This window comes from Pavona decussata, unplaced genomic scaffold, assembly GCF_977016875.1.
Source record: "Pavona decussata unplaced genomic scaffold, jaPavDecu1.1 SCAFFOLD_366, whole genome shotgun sequence".
In the NCBI taxonomy this organism is placed as follows: domain Eukaryota; kingdom Metazoa; phylum Cnidaria; class Anthozoa; order Scleractinia; family Agariciidae; genus Pavona; species Pavona decussata.
The window spans coordinates 1,382,805-1,397,770 of NW_028145742.1; the positions used below are offsets into that span (position 1 = coordinate 1,382,805).

A 14,966-nucleotide genomic window follows, 5' to 3' on the forward strand; every position below is an offset into this window, starting at 1 on the left:
GGGAGCAAGAGTTGCAAACCTACCACGATCCTTTTTTGTAACAAATACATCAAATCAGGCCACATCCCATAAAGGCCATATGTGGCTTTCCGGTCCATAAAAGACAACAGAAAATTGCATAACACATAAGGTGAAATACTACCTGTTTATCCAAAGTGGAACATTTTTATTTAGAGATCAAGAGTACTGCGTTGTCTATTTTAACATGAACTCTTTTTATTTTTATTATTTATAAATACGTGCCTCCAAAAAAAAAAAAAATAGAAATGAGATCACTGCTGATCACCGGTGTGTTCAATACACTGAATCATTAGCCGTGAAGTTAACAGCGCATATCACGCCGCATTAGGGAAAGCGCTCGCCATTCCAAAGATCGCCATTTTTAATTTCAGATGCCAGAGAAATCGACTAATTTGTTGGCACTACAGCGTGAAGCGTATGACCGAATGGAGTTTTTTCGGAGACTGTTCGCCCGACATGACAAAATCTCTGCAAGGGATTGGACTGAAAGGGGAACCGGGCGGCCTTTTATTTTCATCAAAGTTGAGGTTTTTTATGCAGCACGGATACTACATCAAGATTGAGTGCTACGCTCAATTCGCATGTTACTTTTATTCCGTTCTCTAGTGCACTGTGCTGTAATTTAAATTTAGTGGAACTGACATATTTTTCTGCAGTGAGTACAGAACAGTGGCAAGGTGCGATCATTAGGGCCGTAAGGACCCGTAAGTGCCAGGATACCCGAAAGAAGAGGGTAGAGGGTGCTTCACATACTATAAGTGGAAGCTTCGCCTTCGCTACATGTAACTACTGAGGGTAGCGAGATTCAGAATTCTAGTCTTTTATAGGGTGAGAAAAAAGACTAAGGCCCGGTTCAGACGCCGAACTTTTCATGAGCCGAACCTAAAACCTTGAATTAAGTACATGAAAAGTTCGGCGTCTGAATCAGTTGAGAACGGCTGCTTCAATTTGGAACGGCTCAGCCGTTCCTCCCGCCTGGCTCAGCCGGGAATTTCGGCTTTGGAACGGCTTTGATTCAGACGCCGAATTTTCATGAGCCGAACCTAATGCATAAATTATTGTAACGTATTTCAAATAAAAAAAGGCCCCATTTCCCTTAAAGGGAAAAGGACCAAATGATGATGATGATGATTTCAAATAAAAAAATTAAGAAAAAAAAACCGCTAACATTTCGATTGGTTTTGCTTCAAGTAAATTAAGTTCGGCTAATTAAGTTCGGCGTCTGAATCAAAAGGCGGGATTTTCGTGATTTGGGCCGACCTTAATTTGAATTAAGTTCGGCTCATGAAAAGTTCGGCGTCTGAACTGGGCCTAAACCAGATGTGTACCAGTCAGAAAACCAAGTATTGGAAAGAGTACAGCGGTTTCCATGGGGACCAGTGAAGGAGATCGGTAAATAAAGTGGCTCGTTTGAAAGTGCTAAGTTTGTACGTTTGCCTTTCGCAGCTTCACTGTTCACTTCACATTTTTATGGGGAAAATCAACCCCCGTTTACACGCATTTTGAATAAGAAGTTTATACTGAGGAGCTGGGGCTGTTTGATAAAGTTACTGAACGGGGAGTTTTACATGCCTACTGAAATGGTCAGAGTGGTACCACTCATGTCACATGCGTAACTGAACAAAAAATCGTACCCCTAATTTCTTCAGACACCTCAAAGATAAAGCTAATGACACTAGAAGAATACACTGCAGTCACACGTCTTGCGGCAGACCGGTAATCTTTGCGCTGTAACGGCCAAACTAAAATTTTGGCTCAGTTTTTGTTCAGCGCATTTTCGCTTATTCAAGCTAGCCTGTGCCGGCACAACCATCCGCTCCGGCACCAGAAATGTTTTTACTTGGAGAGCCGGTGGCTGTGAATAGGCTCATTCACGATCGTTTCCGGCTAGTCCGGCACTAAACGTAACAGTTCGCGTAGTTAAATTGTTCCAGATTCTACCGGAGTCTTTCATTCCACAAGATTCTACGGCAAGTTTGACTGATGCTACTCTGACTGCAAACCAAAGATTCACGGAAGAGAAACCGCAGCTGCCTCTTGCATGCGGTACAGCTTTTAAGGAGCTGAGATTTTTCAAGCAAAAATTTCTAAATAAATACTGCAATTTCTAGTTTAAATAGAGAATCTACTCCCTTGATGATGTATCAGACAATTAACACTATAGTGTATGTAAAAGTGTATTAGCCATAGTAACGAAATGGGAGACCGGACGAGACAAACATATTCCATGGGTTCAACTGGTACTTTAACATGCATTATAGAGTTAGGCCCCGTTCAGACTAGGTGCCCGTTCCCGGTTCTCGGGCACGGACACTAGTCTGAACAGAGCTTTTTGTCGGTGCCAGAGCAAAAATCTGGGCACCGTGCCCGGGCACGGGCACTACCTCCAAAGGTAGTACTTGGGCACCGTTCCTGGGCACGGGCACTGGTGTGAAGAGGATTTTGTCAGTTCTCACGTTTTTTCCTCATGCCTCCTTACGATACAGCAAACATAATGGCGGGTGCTAAATTGAAGAAGGAGAAAACGATTGCTCCTTGGGCACCAAGGAGTCTGAACAACGTCCTTTTTAGTGCCCGGGCACAGAGCTCTGGCACGGGCACCTAGTCTGAACAGGGACTTAATTGTCTTATCAAACATTTGTTTCCTAAGTGACACAACATTGATCTACGTCAACATTACATCAGAACGATTCAGAAAGATCTTATCACCGAATCAGGTCAGCTTTTTATTAAATGTTAAAACTTAACCCCTTTTGATTATTATATGAAATCTAAACTGAGAAGGTGTTTTTGCTTTACAAAAATAGCACAAATTTTATGAAAAACTTACTATTTGTCTCTGACACGCTGTAAATAATTATCCGTATATCATTTTAAAAAAATATCATAAAATGCCTTGTTTATAGTCGGGAAGTGAACTCGATTATCTTAAGCCAGTACAGGCAACCCACTCAATAATTAATTGAACAAAAACAATCGCACATAGAAATCGACTTTCTCAAAGTCAGTTTTCGTGGGAGTCCAGTCTTTCAGCGTAAGTATAACAAGACGAGTTGAGGCAATAGGCCAGTCCGGCTAGGCTACAACGTGAAACTCTGACACACTGATACTAAGTTTCTGGCAGCAATTTACTGGTACAAAGAGATCAAGCCATCTTCCAAATGAATAACAATCGCCGGTATATCGACTGCTAATTGGTAGCTACAACAAGCTGAATGCTTCTGTATGACTATTTCTAGGCTACTACACAAGATACCGTTCCACAATGAGCAGGCTATTCTTCAAGAGGGACACAGGAACCCTAACTTGTAACTAATACTTCATCCTTCTGTGGCTTTTTGACTTCGTATGAAAGCTAAGCTATAACTATAACTTAAAACACTATTAATATTCAGCAAATCCCGTATAGCATAAAATTTGTACAGGTTCTATTTTTGCAATTAAACTAAGTGAAGACTATGTGTACGTGTTATATAGAGGTTCGTTAAATCAAGGTTCCACTGTATACTTAACAATTTAATTTAGACTTTGGAACGTTAAAACAATTCAGTCTTACGGTAAAAAAAACTCGTCAATCTTAGCTTCAACACAAGCTGCATATCCCTCACGGTGATACGCACTAAACATCTCAGGAGTGAAGAACTGATTAGGAGTAATGTGATGGGGAAACTCTCCCAAACACAGCGAGGAGAGCCAGTGACAAATTTCCTTAGGGCAACAATCACAGCAGCAATGACACTTGACTTTAATTCTATGGCAACATAAACAGCAACACCAATTGAGTTCGTTGGCTTCTTTTTCTCTTAACTCGGGGCTTTTTCCCCACAGCTCTTGAAACTTATCAAACTTGTCGTCGCTTCTAAAACTTTTCCAGTTCGGCTCCTCAGTCAGCGGGATGCTTTCGCGCGGATGTCTGGGAGCTATGTAGATTATCTCGCCTTCAGTTGGCTCGCCGTTGCCAGCATCGTAGTAATGAACTCGGAATTCATATTTCCTTGGCAGTTTTCCATCTGCATTCTTGCTTAGAAACTTGATTCGGATATCTTCTTCAATGGCTCTACCGTCATATTCATTATCACTGCCGTCAGTCTCACGGATTCCTTCAAACCAACAGTGGAGTTTCTCTCTCGCAATTCTCAGTGCGTTAAGCAGCTCATCAGCATACCTATCGCCACCAGGATTACACGAACCATCAACTATGACGATTTTTGACAGTCTTTTCTCAAGCAATGGAAGCAAAGCCAGGTTTTCAAAGTGGCCTCCGTCACTCAGGCGTAGTACTGGCGGTGGATTGATACCAACAGTAGGGATGTTGAGAAATCCACGGACAAAACGGACAAAAAAGATACGAGGTATCAGCCACCTGTGCCAAACAAAGACAACTCGTTATACTATTGTAGATGGTAATTGTCTTGGAAGAAGGGGGCCTTTACTGGAAAACTAGCTTTTCGGTTGTATGAAGCCCTTTTATTATTCATTCCCCACAACATCATGCAATGGCTCGGGAGATGAGGTCGGGTTTAGAGAGACTGGGAGTTGAAGGACAACAACAGACTTACTTACCCAACAAACCAGTAGCTCAGATTTGTCTTTTTAGGCGAGCCTGTATTGAAAACAGCTACACCAGCTAGGGCCACAACAATCACAATGTGAAGAAGAACCAGCCAGGCAACCCAGTGCGGGCTGTCTCCCAAGTAATAAGCAAATGGAATCGCAAGAAGAGGAAGATTGAATCCTAACTCTGCCAGACTTGGTGCAAAGAACTGAAACACATAAAAACTACATCAACAAACAGTAAGCCGGTATGTCTAAATCTACCTTACGGTTGAACAACTTCTGTTCAAAAGTTAAACAGGTCCGGGCCAAGTTCCACACCGGCAAATAACACGAGTTTAAATTACAACATTATTGCGCTAGCACCTGGACAAACAGACGCTAATTCAGTTTAAGGGTCGATTGACGTATCTTTTGAGACCGTTGTCGTGCAAAAATATTTTGAGGTCAGCTTTCAAAAAAAAAAGCCTGGTAATTTTGTTCTCTTTTTGTTCATGGTATGAGTGGGTCATTCGGATGGGTTACAAATAATTTTGGATATTTAAAGTTCCAACAGACCTCACCCCTCCAATGTTAAAGAACCTTTTTAGCTTTGAGAAAAACTTTGAGTGGATGACGACTAAAGTGAAGATGACGACAACGACGACGATGTTGAACGGTATGGTTTTTAAGCCGTTTTAGCCGAACATGACATGGCTTTTAACCATTATGGTCTGAAAACGAGTACAATACAATACAATACAATACAATGAAAAAACTTTACCTTGTTACAGGAAATTAACGCTTCATGAAAATAACGCGACTTGTAAAAAGTCGTGTTAATTTAAAGGGGAAGTATCACGCAAATTTGCTGTTATTTCAAAACCCAAAAATGTTCGTCTGTCAGCAGAAACAAGGAAATAATTGTCAAGTTTGTTATAAATTATGACCCCAGTACAATAAAACTGTCGATTGGTGGCCAGAAACAGAAAAGGTCGTTACGGATTGAAACTTGAAAAATATTAGGCTAATGTTTTTCAAGTTTTCGCATTTTTGTTTCCAAAATGCGCTAGAACAGATCACGAGTTGTTCCTTTCAAGAATTGAGTTGATTTCTTTCCTCTGGTCATTCTAGAATTATTTGGCAGCTGATTGACGGTCTTCTTTCATCATTTTTAACAAAAGGTGCCAAAAACCCCATGATACTTCCCCTTTAAGCCGCGTTAATTCTTTGTTACTTAATTAACACTTAATTAATTGTCACTTAATTAACTGGCGCCCAAAATCCGCGATACCCCGGGAAGCAAAAAGCATTGTTTTTATAGAGTGGAGATCCGCCGGTATCATGGACTCAACGGTCGAAATGGCCAGATTCCTTCTCTGTAGCCTGTCGAGCAGGCTTTTTTTTTTTTTTTGCGTTTTTCAGGCCAGCGGAGACTAGCTCTGAGCGCGAGTCACGCACGACGGGAGGGGCCCCTCCCGGCGTGTGTGTGACTCGTACTTGCCTCCGCTCGCTTGGAAAACGGAAAAAAAATCACGCCTATTCTGGAGGCTACCTTCTCTTAACTTCTACGTCTAGCGACAATTCCACGAAAATTGTTTGCATTTCGGATTTTTACACTACGTTAAAATAAATTTTTTCCGTTGTCTCAGCTGGTTTTTTTTTTTTTTTTTTTTTTGGGGGGGGGGGGGGGAGGGTGTAAGTAGCATTAATTTCCCTCATTTCGGAATTTGAGCACCTCTTTCGCGTAAATTTTCCTCAAGAGGAAGTCATTTTTCGTTCAATTCGCGTTAATTTCGTGAATTTCCTATGATAAGGTATTTAGACCCAGGTCTGAAAATGAGAACGGGTTTTAGTTCAGAGTTCAGAGAAGTACCCCCCTCCCCCTTCCCCGGGAAGATGATAATACTAGCCTGCGAACAGCAGACGTATTTCCGGTCGAGGTACGACCGGAAATACGTCTGCTGTTCGCAGGCTAGTTGAGGACAAGCATGCTCACTGTCATGATAATAGCCTGTGAGCAAGCTCTCGGGGAAGACAAGGGGCGGGGAGGGGAGAAAGAGCGAGAGCTGGCAACGATGTCTCAGGAACCAATACTCCCCGTCGCTCCCTGCTGTCCTAGCTGTCAGAATTTGGCCAATCAGCGCAAACTGGAAACGATAGCAAACGTAAACAAACATGCAGGATATGATAATTACGTACCTTACTCCAAAAAATTCCCTTTTTATCCTCTTCAGCCGGATTACAAACCATTTCATCACCCATCCCAATTCCCAGCAAGGCCAACAGCTCCAAGATCGAGTCAAGCACGTTCTCATACTTGCCCATGGCGAAGCTCACGGCGGCTCCAGATATGGCCACGGCTGAAGACAGCCTCATGTGTCTGGGATGAAAACCTGAATCCATTAAATTGGGCGATCCTACAGGTTCTCCTTTTTCATTCACATATTTGCCAATAACCTTTACTTCATCAGGCGAAAACACCGCTAAATGGTGACTTTTATCTGCCCAGCCTCCAATGCGCCAGTTGTTTACTGTAATGTTACTGATAAACTTGGGGGACCGGTTTTGAAGACATTCCAATGTTAGCTCACAGTTATCACCAGCATCACGAGTACGAATCTCCTGCTTACAACATGGAAACACATCATCCAACCGGAGCTTTGCAGGTCGCTTGAAAAACGCTTTAGAAAGACTATACCTGGAGAGAGATAAGTGGGGACATTCACATCACTGCTTTATCACAGGGTTTTTTTCTTTAGTCTTCAAAAAACATTTCTATTACGATATAAAGCTCATTCTGAAAGCAACATGTCTAATGTAAAACGCGCATTAAATTGTAGGCTTCCCCTAGGCCAGTAGCTCGACCTTTAATTTTATAGAGATGTAATCGGTGACGCGATCGCTATCGTGTCACACTCAGTCCTTCGATGAAAATTCTCGTGTTTGATTCCTCCGCCGGAAAAATCCTGAATTTTCATGGGTTATCGCGCGGAGCACGTTTATTACGTAACGCGAAACAAAGCACGTTCAGAAAAATTGGCGGGCCAAAGAGGTATGTACCAAAAACCTCTTGTATAACGTAACGTAACCGTTTGTATCATGGCACGTGAATTCTATCACGGCGCGTGGGATTGTATTTTATCGCCTAGCAGCTGCTTGTTTTAAATCGCCAAGTTTTTGATTATTTTATATAGCCAGCTTTTGAATCTTTACCGGTCATCCGTTGAAGTTGCCTGATGAGTGTGGTCAGTTCCTGACCATACAAAACAGAGCTGTAGCCGACCACTATAACTACAATGTAGAAAATGAAACATCTAATGTTTTGGAGCATGGTTTCAAAATCAAGACGAGTTTTACACAACAATTAAAGAAATGACACCTTAGCAACTAAACAAGTGTCTCAAAAAGTTTTAATTGTTCGCAGGACAGCGAGACGGAACTTACTACAACAAGAAATCGCTTACCGCGCGGCGCGCGAGATTTTAAAATTTCCCACCATTTGTCGGTATACTGTCAAAAATAAGGGAATTTTGGCCTGCTAGTTATTCAGCTTGTCTGGTACATACTAAAACGATTATTCACCTCAGTGTCGGTGAAAGTGGTGGATATTTACCGAGCACCTCCACTTCGGTAAATAATTGCAGGCTTACGCACCACGCAGTCAAATATAGTCTGAGTATAAGCTAATAACAGCTTCTTGTTAAAAAAAAAAAAATAGCACAAGGTTTCTCAACCAGCAACTGTTTTAAGCATAAAAATATTAAAGACTTCTAAACTTGGATTTACAAACCTGTAGTACACGTTAAAACATGTCTGATGAATGGAAGCCAAGACTGGAAATAACCACCAAGTCACGGCGAATACTGTTAAGACGACATGAAACACGGCATCGGAATACGGAACCATTCCGAACAACTCTGTCTTGAACACTTTCCAGCTAATGATGACACTGTACACATAAAAACCAATAAACATTGCAGCATAGCTCCGAATAATTGGAAGGAAGAAAGGAAGTACAAGGAGAATGAATAATATTACAACTTTGATCCAGGTTTTTATGGGCCACAGAAAGTCGTGTGCAACCCAGGGAAATGCAGTAAAGGCAAACACCAAGCCAGCAAGTATGGACAGCAACCTAAAATGGCCTCTGTAGGTTTGACAACAACGGCAGCATTTACACCGTGAAATGAAGTAGAATAGTAAGGATAACAAAGCTGTTACGCTAAAGAGGGCCACACGTCTGCCAGAGGGGTAACAGTCATTGTACAACTCCATGATTAAGTAGGATGACCTGGTCAACCTGGTTTTCACAGGATCTGGACAGGTAATGCTCTCACGCAAGATATCACCAAAAAGGAAGTCCACTGCAACTGCCACCGGAAGTGAGTATGACAACCACAACAAACAGGGTAATATTAAGACAGTGACCAACAAGATAACAACAAAAAGCAATGATTGAGCAAGTGCCCAACAAGGCTTCTGCCAGTTGCAGATATAGCCAGCATTCTCTCTCATTCGTTCAAAGAATTCCTCGTACGGGTTTTTACTGGCACCCTTTTTCCAGTCAATCCAGTCAAGAAAAGCAGCCCCAGTGTAACCTCCCCCAGACACACAGCTTAGATAGACATTCATGGATACTCCTTGTTGCAACATCCTTCGGAGGGCACCAGAGCAAAATGCTGCTGATCGAATGCCTCCCCCAGAAAATGCGATGCCCGCAGTCGGATAATCTTGATTTCTAGAATGGGGCTCACCAGACTGCTGAATTGCTGAGTTAGAGGGGTCCATGCACTGTTCATATGGCGGGATATACATAACATGTTCAACTAAGCCACTGGATGTGTCAGGGACTTCGATCTTCACTGCTGGTGAGTCAAAGAGAGGGACCATTTCCTCAGGGTTTCCCGTGTCACTCATCTCTAGAAAAAAATCTAGTGTTACTAAATTAAAAAAAATACTCTTATAAAGTAAGTTTTAGTTCTTCTTTATCAGGTTCAATATCTACTTAGCACAGACTCTGTTTGCCACTCTCCTCCCCAGTCCCCACCAGTTACCTCTCTTCCGATTATCTGAACACGACAATCTGCTCAGAGGAAAATTATAATAATTATTTCTGTCACAGTGTTAGTCAGCTACTTACTCGCAGTAAAAATTCAAATAAATCTTGTTTTCTTGACTGAGCATGAAGAAGAGGAAACAGAGTGAAATTTAAGTACATCTCTAGATTGCATTGCAACGAAACGACTGTTTGTGTATAAACATTTTCAACTGGGTTCGTGACACGGTTCAAAGAACAGTTCGTGACAACCGAAGGATCTCGTGACATACAAGCATAATGTCACGTCAGTCAGTGCATTCAAGCGTAATATTGAAAGCATGAGAGTTCGATCGCACGAAATTAACCGAGTAAATGCCACATTTTACAGCTTTGTAGACAATAGACCAATGGACGCATGAAAATCAAAACTTAATTCACAGTTTGACAGTGTTCATTTTTACCTCATTTAAGCTCAAAACTCAGCTTCTTTTTTAACGTCATTATATACAATATTTGTTATTGACATACCTTCATGAGCGTTATTAAACAGTATTAAATTATTAAAATAATCACAAAACAACGAACGATGCTTCTCCCTTAAAAGCCTGAGCGCGTTTTATTTTGCACAACGTCCCTGGAAAGTTGGTCTAGGAGCATTTTACGAATAGAAGGATTACTTATCGTGATCACATTTGGCAGTTGAGGCTTGTTTGCATACTCAGATGTACGAGTAAATTTCAGTTTAGCAACAGTCTAAAGAGTTATGCTTTCCGCGGACACTACCGCTCTTTAACTTAAGATACTATATCTCTGACACACAGTTCGAATAAATACAAAGTTACCTTGAATCAAAGCTTGTAACGGCGCTGAACAAACTGATCAAAGTAGGTCGAGGTTTTCAGCTGAATGATCAACAACACACCCTGTCTGTCCTTTTGTAGCAAACATCGCAGCCCGGTGATTCGTGACCAAATTCACGGTACACAAACGTGCGGACACACAGTGTGAGTACCTCGGCATGCCACATCGCACGTAACTTTTGAACTAACTTGACATGCAAACGATGTGATCTTTACTGACATGCAGCGAGGCATGCAACACCTCATGCGTGCAACTTTACCGACACGTTACTGCTGACGTGTACTCTAGAGGTAGAGAGAGAGGGGGGAGGGGGGGGGTGCTAGTATCATCAGTGACTGCATGTCCCTGCTATCAACAGGAGCTCTCCTAAAAACTATTATATATATTTCAGCTGAATGATCAACAACACACCCTGTCTGTCCTTTTGTAGCAAACATCGCAGCCCGGTGATTCGTGACCAAATTCAGTACAATTCACGGTACACAAACGTGCGGACACACAGTGTGAGCACCTCGGCATGCCACATCGCACGTAACTTTTGAACTAACTTGACATGCAAACGATGTGATCTTTACTGACATGCAGCGAGGCATGCAACACCTCATGCGTGCAACTTTACCGACACGTTACTGCTGACGTGTACTCTAGAGGCAGAGAGAGGGGGGAGGGGGGGGGGGGGTGCTAGTATCATCAGTGACTGCATGTCCCTGCTATCAACAGGAGCTCTCCTAAAAACTATTATATTGCGACTATTAACTAGAAATACGTGACTCGCAAAACCTCGCGAAGCTGGGGCCGGGTGGAAAACCCTCTTTACTCGTACTGTAGCATCAAATGAGGAGATTAAAACGGGCATAGGATTTTTTTTATGAGCATGGTCTTTTCGTAGTTCCACAGGCTAGTTTGCGGTTGAAAATCTATTTCTGACGCGCGACGTAACGTACAACAGGCGTGCAGCGCTGTCGTGTTCGATGAATTTATTTCCCACGGAAAATTATTTTACCGCGGCCACAAACGTGTAATTTCTTCAATGCAATCTTTCACAAAAAAGATTTCTAAAAGAAAGGGAAAATATTCTGGAGAGATAGTTCTGTATCCAGTGAATATTGATGAACATTGCAGTTGAAATTTGATCATGCACGCATATTTTTTCCGATGTATGCAAATTTTTTTCAGACGACGCCAGACAGTCTGACGTCATTCATACTTTGTTTGCGCACTGTTGCCAGGCAACAGCACGGACACCTTTGCGGAAATATATAAACATATAAATATATGTTCGGCTCGAATTCGCACGGCTTAGCTCCCGAGCGCAGCCTTCGGTGGGCCTTCGGCCCGACAAATTTATTAACCTCGCTTCGCGAGGAATAATGTATATATATTTTATTGACTGTGTTGCTTTCTTATACTGTGGATACAGATAGTTTTACTGCGCATCATATCAGGAATTTCGTTAAAATGAACTTTGGTGAATGATCGATTCTTTCTTCGCAAATTGCAGGAATCGATCCGGCTGAAAAGGCTTCTTTAAACAGAAGTTTTTAATTCGGAAATGCAGACAAAAAATAATAATAAAAATTGGCACTGTAAAATTATGGGATTTCATGTCTAATTTAAATGAAAGATCCTCTGAAAACATGCCTTAACAACGGTAGTTTAAATATCTCATGCACACTATAGATCGACGGATGGATTCCTCCTTTGCCAATATCAGGAATCAATCAGGCTGAGTTAGCTTCACTAAGCAGAAGTTCTTTGGAAATAAAGGCCAAAAAAATTAATAACAATAATAATCAACACTGTAAAATTGTGGGATTTCACGCCTTATTTCAATGGAAGATCCTCCTAAAACATGCCCTAACTGCTGTAGTTTAAAGCTCTGATCAACTCTACGGATCGTCGGATCGATTCCTTCTTCGCTAATTGTAGGAATTGATCCGGCTGAATAAGCTTCACTAAACAAAAGTTCTTTGGAATTGAAGGCAAAAAAAAAAAAAAAAAAAAAAAATCAAATGATGATGATGATGATGATGATGATGATAATGAAAATTTTATTAAACTCTTCTCATTGAAAAATTAAATACAAATTTAAATACAAGTTTAAATACAACTGTCTATGAATTAAAAAAATGAAAATTTCTGTGTACAACCCAATAATAAAGTATCTGTAGCTGTTGAGTCTAGGGAAGTCCTGCTTGACCCTTCTCTATTTCTAGATCTCTGTCTTTAACATCCAAGTTCCTCCTTCTCGGGGTTCTCGATCCCCTTAGGCATAGGAGCGCGCTCCACAAAATTGAAAAGGACACTTTCGCCCTGACTCATGAAATTGCTGTGGTGTAGCTCTCTTGCTTTTTTGCAGATAATAGCTCGGCTAATCTTGAGTGATATCTCAGGCATTCGGCAGCCATCCCTCCCGTCATTGTAAAAACCAGTAGGGTAAATGTGCCTTGCTTTATTTCTGTGACGCGATAGTTGTATTTTCGCTTCTTTTCATTTTCATAAATCCTGTAAATTTTCTTGGGGCTAAGATCTCGATACGAGTCCGCATTGGGATGACACACCCTTATATCGAAAAATGCAGCTCTCTGTCGCTCCCAGGAACCCCTACAGTGGACGTCAAGGTGTGCGTCAGCTCTTCGCCTGTAATAGGTTGTAAAGCTTGTTCAATTTGCACATCGTAGCAAACCCCCATGATGTCTAGCAGCCCGGCCTGTAGATCGCGTATTTCATTGTGGCGCTGAATAACTAAGTCTCCACGCTGGCAGATCATCGCGTGGTTACTGTAAATATGCTCCCACAAACGCATATTGACGGATTATCGGGTATCGGCCAATCATATCGAAGCCTCACAGCCTCACGAAATTCCCGCTTGTTGAGATCAAAATCCATGTCCTTGAGGGGAATAACTGTAAGCCAGTTGTATGCGCCTTTTTCACATGCCAGGTCCACTGCTCTCTGTGTCTTGTCTGGCAACAAGGCCTTCACCTCCTCAAGCTTTTCTTTAAGCCAATCATCCTTTTCTTTCTTGGTGGCGTAAACCAATCGTTGTACAACACTCCCCCAACAACAACAACCTTTATTTTCCTCAAGATTAATTAGAATCTTTTAATTACATTCTTACAAGGTAAAATTTGTTTAGTTTGTTTTGAAAATTTTAAGGTAGATTGTAGCCTGTTCCAGGCTCCTAGAATGGAGACGCGCGAAGGAGAGGGCGAGGGGACGAAAACGACGGGGGTGGGGGAGCCCCCCTCGTTTTCGTCCCCTCGCCCTCTCCTTCGCGCTTCTCTCTAGGAGCCTGGAACAGGCTAGGTAGATTGAGGATGGACGCCAAGTTAGCCATCCGATTTTTTCGTCGGCCTTCATATTGCGTAATGATGACTAGAAATTAATAACAGGTGAGGAACCAAAAAAGAACTAAGGGAATAAGTTACAATAACTTATAAAGAAGATTATGATATATTGTTGTTATAAATGTACGATAAGGTCAGCTTAAAGTATTTTTACAAATTGTTCAGGCAAGTTACTCGTAAGGTTAACGGTACAGAGGCTTCAATTACAAAGGAACAGCATAACGCCGTGTAGTCACAATACTATTAATTTAGATGTTGCTCCGCCAGTAGATAACGTTTAATTTGTTTGGAATAAGCAATTGCATTTAGGTCTTTGAAGTGTTGTGGGATATTTTTCCAAAGATCAATTGCTACAAAGGAAATCATCTGTTTACCAGTATTCGTTCTAATGCGTGGTTTGTACAGATTTTGTTGAGTTGCATATCTTGTGTTGTAACTATTTATACGACTTGCGTATTGGAGTGTCACAAAAGATATTGGGTAACGATTCTTCATGCCAGAGGTGGGTAAATTTTAGACTCAAATTTCTGCAAGGCTGGAGTGCGTAGAAAACTTAACACGACAGCGACATTATAGAGACCAAACCGAGAATCAACAGAATGCGGCAACCGTGGACTGCTGTTTCGAGCTGGTTGGCTCTCGTTAGCACGGTGTAGCACAGCAAAAAGTAGAAAACCAACGCGAGTCGAGAAGTCTACCACAAATGCACGTGGTAGCCGATTTCGTCGGCCCAAATTCAGACATCTGTCCACGTCACAGCGCGTGACTACGCTATTACTTGCTTATTGTTTGCTTTTAAATTTTGGAGCAAGAAGGCAGTAAACGTTCTGTACTGTAAGAATATCTGGCGAGTTTAACAGTGGGCGAGCACTCTTAACATCCTTGGCATGAGTTGTGGCAAAGAAAATTAACCTAGCTACGTCAGTGATTTTGCTTAATTTGAATGTTGTGTAAATGCGAGTTATAAGTGCTACCCCATGCCAAAATTGTGTAAGATATGAAAGGGTATATTGAATTAAAATAAATCTGTCTTAGTTGCTTAATGGAAAGATAATGTCGTAATTTTGAAATTATCCCGATATCCCCAGAGATTTTAGAACAGATGTACGAAATGTGATATTTCCATGAGATTGAGTCATCTATTATTATCCCAAGATATT

At 41.6% G+C, this 14,966-nt stretch overlaps 1 protein-coding gene across 2 annotated transcripts; it reads right to left on the bottom strand.

The window, feature by feature from the left end:
* Positions 1–2,734: 2,734 nt before the first annotated feature.
* On the bottom strand, positions 2,735–10,581 carry LOC146452640 (uncharacterized). Of its 2 annotated transcripts, XM_085097275.1 has the most exons (6): positions 10,438–10,581; positions 9,404–9,476; positions 8,348–9,352; positions 6,757–7,255; positions 4,585–4,784; positions 2,735–4,384 (listed from the first exon to the last, which is right to left on the bottom strand). In XM_085097275.1, the coding sequence occupies exons 2-6, from the start codon at positions 9,472–9,474 to the stop codon at positions 3,574–3,576; spliced, it is 2,586 nt and encodes an 861-aa protein (XP_084953401.1). In that variant the 5' UTR covers positions 9,475–9,476; positions 10,438–10,581; the 3' UTR covers positions 2,735–3,573. The 2 variants fall into 2 exon arrangements, with proteins under 2 accessions (XP_084953401.1, XP_084953400.1); XM_085097274.1 differs by having other exon boundaries at positions 8,348–9,476.
* Between the last annotated feature and the right edge of the window lie 4,385 nt (positions 10,582–14,966).

Bases quoted from the DNA above. Each gene is read 5' to 3' on its own strand.
- LOC146452640 (XM_085097274.1), bottom strand. From the start codon at position 9,474: ATGAGTGACACGGGAAACCCTGAGGAAATGGTCCCTCTCTTTGACTCA. The intron at 7,256-8,347 runs GTTTGTAAATCC...ATCTCTCTCCAG, and splicing joins TGTTTTAACGTGTACTACAG to GTATAGTCTTTCTAAAGCGT. The intron at 4,385-4,584 runs GTAAGTAAGTCT...TGTTTGGCACAG, and splicing joins CTGAGCTACTGGTTTGTTGG to GTGGCTGATACCTCGTATCT.